A 12,607-nucleotide genomic window follows, 5' to 3' on the forward strand; every position below is an offset into this window, starting at 1 on the left:
CTGTTTTAAAGAGGTATGGATTCATCGTTATGGTTATTTTGCAGGCTGTAGTTTATGCTTCTGTGGAACTGTATTGTGTTAAATATAATAGGTGTTTTCTAATATTTATATCTGTTTATCTGTGGAGTTACTATAGAATAGTGTAATATTTAATAATGTGAAGACACGTGTCTGGTTTACATTTGGAAAATAATCATTGCATGACAGCCTCACATTGTGAGTTGCCAGTAGAGGGGGTGAGGATGAGTGAATTTTCAAACATCACCTACCTTTAACCTATACTTTATTACACTGTAGAGGGCTTGCATGGGCACAAGTAATGCTGACTGTGCTGTTTCATCAGTAGATGATTACAGGAAATAAAACAAAGCATGTGAAGATGCATGTCAATCACAGTTGATTGTCAATTAAGACTGTTAAATTTTATAACTTAAGAAATAGCAAGTAAAATTGCCCCAAGGAATCATTATTAACAAGAAGCAACAAAATAATGTTTTCTAGTCTGTTGCTGGAACTGTTGCAACATTGTCCAACCATAATTAACTTCTTATTTTCAATCTGTGTTGCACTGTGGGAAAAGTATCCATAAACAGCACATTCAGAAATGTATATTAACAAGATTTATTCTGGGTGAGATGTGTTCAGGGTGAGTGATTGGCTAAATAGATGAAAACAGTCAGCTTCTTGTCTATTTCCACAGGCCAGGCCTTGAACAAACAATGTTCTCCCTCTGTGTGTGCAGCAATGACTGTTTTCTACAAAAAAAAAAAACAAAAACCTGAATGTCTGATATGACTCCATCCGTCCTGTAAATTTAACATATATTTATAGCAAGATTAATAGAAAGAAATTCTCATACAATACAAAACTACAAATGAAATGAAGTCCTTTCAGCTTCATGGTTCTGTTGAGGTATTGTACTTGGATAATTAAAAAAATGCTCAAATTAAAACCCATAGCACTCTCTTATACAGTCACAAACTGAACCCATGTGCCCGATGACATCAAACACTACAGAATATGCAATTACTTCTGATTAACCACTGCTGTTTTCACAAATGACAATAAAATGAGAATATTTTTGTGTTACATAGTGAATACTTGCGGGACTAAACTAAAAATTATTATTTTTAGATTGATGTTCACTTGTTTATATGAGCTTATAAGAACATGATGAAATGGATAACCTTTAAGATATATATCCAGGAGTGCTGAAAAAATAAATAAACTAATATGTTAAAGATACAAAGATGTTAACATGTTGCGTTTCACTACTGCAACTCTGGGTTATGATCACTGTAATAATAGAGCAATAGCATCAAGTGGCTTCATACTGTGATACACTTTTGAACTGTAGTTGTTTAACTTAAATTGCTATAGTGAAAACTGTTGTACACATCACATTCATGAAAGATTTTGTCATACTGTGTCACCATATTTCCATATTTTCCATTGTTTTTATTATTATTTATGTAGTTCGCAACATAATTTTGTTGGTCGTCTGTGTTCAATTTGGGGATTATTTTAAATCAGTTTCTTTGGTTAAGGATCTACCAGCAATGGAATAACAGGAAAAGTGCTGATATGGTGTGCTCTGTAGTTAGCACCCCAGGTCGGTCTTAACACTCTCATATTATGTGCTAGATGCAGCACTGCAAACTACTGTATAATTTGCCTAGTAATGGCAAATTATTGCCATTATGAATTACAATCTAATGTTGGGCAATTCTGATCTCTGGGGAATATTAGATCTTATTCAACCATTCCATACAGATATTACAACTTAGTGGTACTTAAGTTGATAAATTACTTTATCCATCCTTTTATTCATACAGTAATTTCACAATGAGCAGAGTTCATATATTTGTGACCCAATTTTCTTTGGTTTTATCAAGGTACAACGTAGAATGTATTGTATTTCTCTCCATGTACGATATTCAGTATACAGGGGAACAAAATTGTGTTTTGCATAAAACAAGGACAGAGACAGGAAAGTGCAAGTTTTCTCATCCAGGGCTTCTTTTAGTCATGTCAGAAGTCAGAAAAGTAACCAAACTTGAAAACCTGTTCAGTCGTGAATAAGCCATGACTGTATAGTTTTTCCAGATTGGTTACTTTCCCTACTTCCATTCTGGGAAGATGAAAGGCTTTTTGTTTATTTGGAAGATGAGGTTTGAGCCACATTTAGTTGAGAGCTGATGGTCAGAAGATGTTATAAGTAATGTCACTAGATTTCTACCAGACATTTAGGGTGTTGTTCATAGTTTCACTTTGAAAACAAAAAAAGGGGTGTTAAGTTTCATTCCCTTTTTTTTCTTCCCCTGCATTCCTTCTATTATATTACATTAAAATAAACTTGGCTTGCTTTTCTTCAAACAATATAACAATACAATAAGTGCAATCAACTGGTATAGGAACAAAAGCTAGATGTCATCAAAAACTCTGAGTGCATCCCTCCCAAACACACAAATAAGAGCATCTTCAGTGCTATAGTACAAGTGCTAACAGTTTTTTCCTTTGAATAGTAATATTGTACTAGCAATTTGCTAGTTCTTCCAATGCTCTTTGAAACAAATCAAGCAAATTAAGCAAAAAAAAGGATGTGACACATCTGTTCACTTGTGTTTCAGCTAAAATAACCTCTCTGTAGGAGGCAACTGTTAACAAGCACCCCATGGTGCAACGGAACCTTGGAATACTAAGCATTCTTGATATGGGGGAAGATAAATTTAAGCTAAAAATCTATTAAAATGATCTACCATACCATCAACAGCATGGATAAGAAATCCATAAGGTGCTCAGAAAACATTTTATCAAAACAAAACATCTATATTTCTATGACAACTGGGAAAACTCCATCTGCTATAGAGGATCCTGTTATGTAATCGAAAGCTGCAGAACAGCTACTGTACTGAGGGGACCATGAAAAATCTATGACCAGTGAGCAAATAGTTCACCTTTATCTTTATTAAGTATTATTGTTTGTGTGTACTACTGTTAAACAGAGAACGGATGGCATTTTGGACTTTCGAGAACCAACATCCTGCTGTGACAGAGAGTTGCATGAGAGATTTTTTACTGGAGTCCAGCCCACACTTAGCACTATGGGTAATGTAGGCAGCAGTCTAGGAATCATGGGGAATGTAGTGAAGAATTGTGCGCTTAGCAGCACTGACAGACCAAATGACCTTCCAGCAAAGAGATGGGTGTGCATTTCTACCGCCACCTCCAGTCTACCCAACCACCAACACAGTGTCAAAGTAGCTGGCAGCATCTTTATTCCCCTCAGGGTCTTTTGCCAATTTTTTGCCAAGACTGGCTCTGAGTCCAGATCCCAGTTGCTTTCCATCTCTCCCAGTCTGCCCCCCCCGTCAGAGCTCCATTGAGCATGCAGTGCCTACGTCACTTCTTTCAGCAGATGGAGAGAAGGAAGAGGGGGAGGGTAAGACAGGGAGAGAAAGGGGGGGGGGGCCGTTTGTCTCTCCTGCATCAGCGCCAACATCACTGCCACGCCAGCATTCGTCACCGGAAAACAAGGAGGAAGATCTTCGCACAACAGATATAAAAAAAAGAAAACATCACCATCAGCAGTAGCTCCTCCTCCATCAGACATGCATCCACAGATTAAGCCAATACGGTTCTACCTTCTAATCTAAAAACTCTCCCAGTTAGAAAAGCTCCCCCATAGAATGACCTGAGTGAGGCAGGCAGCCATCGGACGCTCTCCATCGACATGGGCAACCAGGAGGCTAAGCAAAAGAAAGCTGCAGCAGCATCGGGTAATGGAAGCTACCCCTCACTGGATGAAGGATGGAGAGAGGGAGGAGGGGATATGACAAAAAAGGGAGGAAAGAAACTCCACGGTAAGCATGGAGGTAAAGGAGCAGGCAGCAATGGAGGAGGAGGTGGAATATATGGCACAGGACTGGGAAAGAAAAAAAACAAATCTGAGTCCAAGCCCTCTGTTTTCTCCATTCGCAAGAGAAAGAGCAATCTAAAAGGAAAAGGAGACACGTGTTCATCAGTAACAGGCTCAAAGGAGGACGTTTTAGCCTTTCAACATGGGGAGTTGGACAGCACAAAAACACCTGATTTGTCTGCAGATGACCTCGGACAGTCAGACACTGAGTTTGTTTTCCCTGAGAAGAATAAAAAAGTAGAGCAAGGAAAAAAGGATGGAGATGGCGGAGGAGGAAAGCAGAAGCCAGAGATGCAGCAGAAAGCTTCAATATCAGCACCCTCTCCCACAGAGGATGGAGGGCAGAAGGGAGGGAGTTCGGGGTCAGACACAGATATTTATAGCTTTCACTCAGCAGCTGACCATGAAGATCTGCTAGCGGACATCCAGCTCACTATAAGGCTGCAACACCAACAGCAGCAGGGCGTGGTTAACTCAATTGTGGAAGCACAGGGGGGGGGGGTGGGGGATCTGAACTGGGGAGAAGGAGAGGGGAGGAGGAAGCAGAGTAATGGAGTAGTTAAATTAACTCTTCCTGAGGCACTTGACCTGACCCCTGAATTAGAACTGGGGTCTGATGTCTTGTCATTCCTAGAGACAGGAATTCTGTCGGGCTCTGTCAAGCACATGGACCATCCTCCAACACTACACCCCCTCGTCCACACAAAAGTCCATGAGAGGAGGGAGGAGAAGGAGGAGGAGGTGGAGCATCTGGAACTAAATGAGAAGGGACAGAGGGAGAGAGAGAGAGAAGCCTCTCTTTGTGTTATCATAGGAATAGAAGACCAGCATGCTCGGGTACAGCAGCCCCCTCACACAGCCATCACCATGGCTACGATGGGTGGGGCAGCAGTCAGCCCAGTCACCATGACAACCAATTATAACAGCTTCCCTGATCACACATTTGATAGTGCTGGGAAAACCCCATTGGAGCAGGAGGAAACAGACGGTGAATCCCCTCAGGAGGAGAAGGAGCCTAGGGTGAATGTGAATTTCATTCCTTTGCCCGCAGACAGCCACAACAGAAGTCCTGACGCCACTGAGGGGCTGAAGCCAGGGACCCTGTTTGAAGAAGGTGAGGGTCAGTTGGGCCTGGGCATTAGTGCAGACTCCCTTGAGGACTGCCTAAGTACTAGCTCTGAACTCAAGTCTGCTGCTGCCAGAGCCAGTTCCTCCCCCTGCACCCAGCAGTGCAGGAGGAGCAGCATCTGCTTCATCCCGCTGCCTCCCCAGGAGAGCCCCACATTGGCCAAAAGAATCCTCAGGTTCACCCACTCCTCCACCTCCTCTAGCCCTGTGGTGAAACCCTACCCTCCTATCTTCCCGTCCTACATAAAGACCACCACCAGACAGCTCAGCTCCCCAGGACACTCCCCAGCCCTGTCCCCCTCCCACAGCCCACTGTCCCAGCGCAGAGCCCACCATCACCTCCACAGGTATCTGTGGTGTTGCTGCATGTTAATTGTTTTAAAATCTTTGATTTTGTTTTACCTCTGACAGGCAGTCAAATGTGATTGACAATACTTAAGATATAGTATGCTTTTTAAGAGAAACTTGTTGATTTTAACTGTCATCAGGTGATGTAAATCACATTTGCAGATAGACTGGATTCACTTAGATTTATTATTAATGATAATTCCAATCTATTACAACTTGGGTCTTATTTTTGTAGTTTGGGACATCATTCATATAAATAATAATAACAATTTCAAGTTAATTGCTGAAATCTTGGTACATAGCATTGTTGCTAAAATGAATTCCGATGGGGAAAGAAACATAGATCAGACGGGTTGTAAACAAACCCCCTTGAAATGAGTTTACCTAACTCATTTCAAGGAGAAAATGAAGGTGAAAACTAAAATTACTACCCAAACTGTCTGTTGTAAACATGCACACTTCCTGCTTCAACTTTGACCTAAAGTACCAACGATACTTGTGTGTGCACAGTTCACCTTTTCAAGGAGGGAATATAAAGAACATTTCAGGTCACTTTCAGTTTGACCTCCAAATAAAATTTAAAAAACCAAAAGTGGTTTAAATCATCTGGTTAAATGGTTGGCTTATTTACAACCTGACTAATCCTCTGACTGCTTGTGTTTTTACACTTTGTTGTAGTGATGTCACCATGTTCCAGGCTCTTAGGAAAATTACTTTGGTGAGTACAGTGTTATTTATACTGATAGAAATGATGGCCTAAGCTATGAAAATCAGACCCAAGTTGTAATAAACTGGAAATGACCCTTCACTTAAACCTCCAGCCCCCCTTAGTTACTGTTTCTTCACCTGTCAAGTTTCCCAATTAGCACTGACAAACAGTGGCAGATCTATCACCAAAACTTGTGGCCATTTGATTTCGAGTTGATTTCAAACAGAAATAGGCAAAAACAGGTTTCTTATTTCTAGTCACAAACTGTCTATTTTGCCTGCTAAAATCAGATATCACTGGAAGAATTTAACAATTTGCTAATTAACTCAGTGAGTTGGTTAAAAACTTTTCTCTCAAAGTGAGTTTTTAATACCTTTTTAATTCCTGTTGACTTGTACAAAAATCTGAACTTTGCAAAGAGCTATTAAATACACATTTGATGGCTACAAATGAAAGGAAAAACCAACACAAAGTGTAGTAAGGTGTTGGGCCACCACATGCCACCAGAACAGCTTAAGTGCACCTTGGCATTAATTATACAAGTCTCTGGAACTCTGATGGAAGGATGGAACACCATTTTTCCAAAAGATATTCCCTTATTTGGTGTTTTTATGATGGTGGTGGAGAGTGCTGTCTTGAGATCTGGTGACTTTTCCTTTAATTTGTCACCCATCTGTTCAGTCTAGGAATCATGGGGAATGTAGTGAAGAATTGTGCACTTAACAGCACTGACAGACAATATGACTGTCCAGCCAAGAGGAATGTGTGCATTTCTAACCCCACCTCCTGTCTACCCATCCACCAGCACTGTGTAACGGTAGCTGGCGATTCTGGAGAAAGACTGTTGATATACGAACTCAACAGCAAAAAAAAATACACCCCTCCCTTCAGTGCCCCTTCAGAAGCTCCACCCCTCAAATTCATGGACACGAATTGCAAAGGCAGCAACACAACGGTGGTATCCAAAGCGTCTTATACAGTGTGGAAGTGGATACTCTTTCTCTTAGCTGAAGTAAATTAAACCATATAATATAAAAAGTCATCAAACACATGGCATGCACACAAATGCAGTATCCAAAACACAATGGAGTAAAAACTTGAAAGAGTTAGTTGTTAAGTCATCTGTGGTGTGTTTATAAAACTACATTAACCTTCTGTCAGGACCGTAGGTTTGTAGCTAAGCTAACAAGGAAGGTAACGTTACTCTGCATAGCATTTCGAATTAGGCATCAATCCAAACAAATCTACTGTGCTAGCAAAGTTGTGTTTTTAGGTTTTTGTGACTATAAAACTATTCATATGATGTAAACACAAATATCATGATACAGAGCAAACAATGAACCAGCAAACTTACGCTGCAGTAGCTGCTGCAAAGCTAACATACGGAGAGGATGTGACGGTTTCCTATAGCCAACAAACCAGCTGCAGACAGCAATACTCACAACTCTCCTGCTACTCCAGCGACTATCACACCCACAACATATCTTGGCAATCTAGAAAGTAAACCGAGTGCCCGTGGACAATTGATTTAATGTGACCGGACTACTAATTAACCAGTTGGGATTAGCTATCACAAACATTAGTAAATGGGACAAAACGATACAGACCTATTAGCTCTGTGAAACAGCAAAACTATTGTTACCCACCTGTCAAGCAAAAAGAGAGCAACCTCTGCATCCGTCTTCATGCCTTTCAACTCTCAAAGGTCTCTCTACTGTGCCTCACCGATGTTAATGCAGCTCTCACCCTTGCCTGATCATAGCACTTCTTTTTCTATTTTTTGTACTTGGAGTAGGAGTAGTTCAGTGAGTCTACACATCCAGTACTTTAACACTGAATATTGAGGGGAACAAATTAGCTTTCTTTAGCTTTAGGAGACAGCTGATGATGTGTCTGGTCCAAATTTCCACATTTCACATATTGGAGGGTGGAGCTGACCATGATGCCTGCTTTTGTTGTTGGCAACAACAGTTACATTATTATGTTGTAATGCAGTGCAGTCCCCATTTCAGTTGCATTAATAAGCAATAATAAGACTGACAGCAATAAGGCATGCAATGATGTTCTCATGGATTCTGACTGAGAACTGAAGAAGGTTTTAGGTCTTTCAAAGTTAATTTTCATACCATATATGTACAAATTGAAACAAGTGGCTGTCTGAAAGGAAGGAAAACATGCAGCACACTTTGGAAAATGGTCTGCTTTGACAGGGAACTTGCCATTTTACACAACAAGATTAGTTTAAATGTATTATCCACTGTCAAAGTAAAGCTAACTAGAAATGTAAATGTTGACAGGATGATGGCTGAAGGTCATCAGGTCTGTAGACAGCGCTCTCAAAGCCTTGCTGGGCCTCTGAGTCGCTCAGCTGACTGGACAGAAGAGCTTGAGAGGAGGCTGCGGAGCAGAGAGGAGGATGGTGGAGGCTCTGGTGGTTTTGGAGAATATCTGGTGGGCTACAGAGGAGGAGGCAGTCAGCCCATATGTGCAACCAGAAGATCTTCCTGTGGTCAGGTTACCTGCAGCTTTCAGGATGTCTTTACAGGTGAGTACAGAATGGTCTCAGTTTCAATTCTGTCAATGATTACTGTTTTCTGGGTGCAAGAATGCAAGAAACTAAATGTAATACAAGTGCACTAATGGGACTGAGGCTAAAAAAAAAAAAGATTGTATGCTTTTAAGCCTGAATGTGGGATTTCTGCACCTCAAGGAGAGCAGCTAGAAGTCAGCATACAAAGGAAGACAGGGATCATCCAAGGCACTAGTAGCCCCTGGTAGGATGTATACAAAGATGAGAGACCAAGCGGTTCCACCTCAATAGTTTGGGAACAGTGTAATAATGTCCTGTAGTTGAATCTTGCGCTGATAGAAACATTAAGGCGTCCATACGTGCAGGTGAGTGAAAACATTTAAATGGATTAAAAAAAGATCAACAAAGACAGACATTATCTCTTTGTCCAAATTAAAAACTTTTACTTAATACTTAAAAATAGATGTTGTTGAGCTTTGGCATACTGTAGACAGCATTTGTGTCAAGCAGTTTGTCATTATTAAATGCATACTGTGTAGGCAAATTTTGGCTGGTGACAAGCTCAGCCTTTTTTCATTGATCTTTGTCTGCTGCTATGCCCCTTTAGTGTTCTCTTAATAATAACCTTTGGCTTGTGTGCAAACAATCAACTTCTTGGTAAACTTTATCATCAATGTGTAGGCTTTTTATCAGTTGTAGCATATTACAGTATATTACAGTTACGGTGCTTTCAGACAGCAATTGATTGTCATCACAGCTGCTGGTTGACAATGTCAGTGTCAATATTGTTTCTCTTTATTGACTTCAGAGGTGAAGAGGTCATTCAGATAACTGAGAAGCCTAACTGTATAACCTGCTCCTGTATTGTTTCCCTAACTCTAGTTTTTTAAACAATGAATCCACAATCCAAAATGTCAACACACGGAATCTTGAGGTTTTTCTATTGGAGCTCTCACTGGTATGAAGACACCAACAGTACAGTGTCAAACTAGATATAATCTATAGTGTGTTATACTCTGATTATTGGCTTCCTGGAAAAGATGGAAAGTCATAGAAAGAATTGTAATGAAATAACTACAGACTGCAAGTTGTTGCTGAGCTATTAACCTTATAAGCAGTGTTTACTGCATATAGGCCTGGTTAATTGAACTGAACTGAACCAAATTATTCATACCAGCAACAAAGTGAACTTCCTTAAAAACATAGATCAAACTGAAGACAGTAAAGGACAGTATGAAAATGTATTGACGGGGGAGAGGTGTTGAACCTTATGTTTCACTTTTTAAAAATGCTATTAATATTTTATTTGGACTGTCTCCTTAACCTAGAAAAACTTGCAATACCCCTCAATATGTCAAAATAATATAACAGTATTGGTCAAATTCAAATTGGAAAATTATTATAATTTTAAGATTTAATCATAATATGTTAATGGTTTAATGCCCTTATTTTTGCATTTGATCCTTTTTTTTGTCTTTTTTTATGTTAATTCCTTTTTGTCCCAGTTAATCTACAAGTTAAATTATATAAAATAAATTTGGGATGAGGAAAAAATAAAAGATCCTAACCTGCTCCCCAACGTCTGACCACACTCCCTTCAGCAAAAAGAAAAAGTACATAACCTTCCCCCATTTCTGACCCCCTCCATCCTTTATAAATTTTTGTACAGTCACTAATACTGTATCCTTTTCATATATGAGTCCTGTACATGACGCAGGTCTGCTTGCATGTTTTGGACCCAAATTGAACCCATTCATGAGTCTTCTGTCACAGGTTAATCTTTGGATGTCACCACTCTTTAGTCCACAGTCCAAGTCACTGATAAACCAGAAAGACTGAATTACAGTGAATAATTACCAAAGTTAGTTAAATTATTTCCATCCCTGACAGAAATAATAATGTCACATTATTGTATTTATACCATTTGATTTTTCAGAAAGTCTGAAGATATGGTATGATATGATATAGATATGGTTAATTTTTATTTTTATTTTAATGAACTATTTAGAAAAAATACATATAGGGAAAGGGAATGGTTGGGAGGTAGGGGTAGAGGCTTTTGGGTAGGGGTGGAGCTAGGAAGGGGATATGGGGTTAGGGTTAAGGTAAGGGTTGAGGGATGGATTCGGAGCAGTGAGTGGGTTTGTTTTTGGCTGAACTGGCCATGGTCCAGCACTACATCACCGACTGACTGACTGACTGACTGAGTGATGCCCTTGACTGACTGACTGAGTAATGAAGTTACACCATTGGTTGGCTTTTTTAAAATGAATAACGTCTTTGTCACTAGATTTACTGAATATTCTCAAACTCCTTTAGTGAATTTATTTTTTTTTTCAAAAAAGCACCTAATGTCACTAGGATTGCTCCATGCGTGCAAAGTTGGGCTTGTTGCTGAACATATCCTACCACACTATTTACCACATCACTGCAGCCACAACACGGGAAGGAGGAAGAATTGTGTCCGCACTGGAATTATCTTTGCCCCTACCCCAATATCTGGTGCATCCACTTCAACTATAAAATGATGAGAGGGATCAGGCTGGATCAGGACAGGAGCGGAGGTGAAGAGAGTGTTAAATCTAGTGAATCTGGACTGAGCTTCTGAAAACCAGGTGAATGGGATGGAGGATGAGGTGAGTCTGGTAAGGGGTGATGCCACTCTGCTAAAGTCCTTGATGAAGCTCTGGTAAAAATTCCCAAAACCAAGGAATCTTTGCAGATGCTTTCTGGTGGTGGGTTGCGGCCATTCCTAAACTGCCTTGATTTTCTCTGGGTCTATCTTTACCTGCCCGTTCTCTATGATGTTGCCTGGGAAACTCACAGTGCTGGAGTGGAACTCACTTTTTTCAGCTTTTACAAAAAGCTTGTCCTCAAAAAGCCTTTGGAGTACCTGATGAATTCTGGGACATGTATTCAGTCATGTTCCGAGAGAAGAAGGATATCATCGAAGTACACAAAGACGAAACAGTGTTCACAAGAGCCTGGAAAACAGCCAGTTAGTTAACCCAAAAGGCATTACCACGTATTCAGAATGCAAAAGTGGGGTATTAAATGCAGTCCTCCACTCGTCTCTTTCCTTGATCCAAACTAGATGGTATGCATTTTCGCAGGTCCAGCAAAAGCAGAGCTGATTAAAGGCAAGGGGCATTTAGTTTTGACTGTGATATTGTTAAGACCACGAAAGTCAATGCAGGACCGTAGGGTTTGATCTTTTTTCACCACAAGGAAGAATCCTGCACCCAGAGGTTAGGAGGAATGGGCAAATGATACCAGCTGCCAAGGAGTCCGTAATGTATTTCTACATCTGGAATAAAGGACAATCTGGGGGCTCTGGAGCAGGATTACATGCTCCAGTGGCATTCTCTGCTGGAGATAAAGCAGACTGCAAGCAAAAGGAATGACAAGTCGAACTCCACATACGATTACGAATACCTTTAACAAACACTCCTCCAAGTACTTCCATATCCCTTTCCTAAGTTCCCTAAGACCGAGGTACATTTACAATGGCTTGATTAATATCTGAAAGAGTCCGAAGGAGTTGTTCATGCTGCCCTAATAGTATGCCTTGACTGGAACTGCTTTCTGTAAGATGGAAGTTTCGGGAGCTATGTCTGCTGAGTCTATACTGGCCAGATCATTCTGTTCTAACTATTCGATTTTGGACTCAAAATGCAAAAACACAAGCAGAAAGCAGTTTAAAGAGGATTTATTGCAAACGGGAGAACGGAGCTGGACATGGCAGGTAAATGTGGCAGACTGGAATAGTGAACCAGGAGCACAGGTAAACACAGAAGTAGGACAATACAAGAAAACACAATGAAACAATAGACTAGAACTTGGGTGTAGCATTAGTACCGCATAGGAGACTGAACAATCTGGAAGAGAGTGAAACGAGGAGCCAGGGTTTAAATACTGCTGCAGCTTGTAGAGGTAATTAGTTGATGAAAAGCAGGTGTTCAGGTGGAGTGGC

At 40.4% G+C, this 12,607-nt stretch overlaps 1 protein-coding gene across 1 annotated transcript in view; it reads left to right on the forward strand.

Annotated features, from left to right (window-relative positions):
* The first annotated feature begins 3,733 nt into the window (after positions 1 to 3,733).
* Positions 3,734 to 12,607, forward strand: part of LOC120787399 (formin-2-like) — a 47,663-nt gene continuing 38,789 nt past the window's right edge. The window contains exons 1-2 of the mRNA XM_040123018.1: positions 3,734 to 5,394; positions 8,402 to 8,649. Of these exons, the coding sequence (XP_039978952.1) occupies positions 3,734 to 5,394; positions 8,402 to 8,649 (1,909 nt within the window). The remainder of the gene's footprint in view (positions 5,395 to 8,401; positions 8,650 to 12,607) is intronic.

Source organism: Xiphias gladius, unplaced genomic scaffold, assembly GCF_016859285.1.
Source record: "Xiphias gladius isolate SHS-SW01 ecotype Sanya breed wild unplaced genomic scaffold, ASM1685928v1 HiC_scaffold_1473, whole genome shotgun sequence".
NCBI lineage: Eukaryota > Metazoa > Chordata > Actinopteri > Istiophoriformes > Xiphiidae > Xiphias > Xiphias gladius.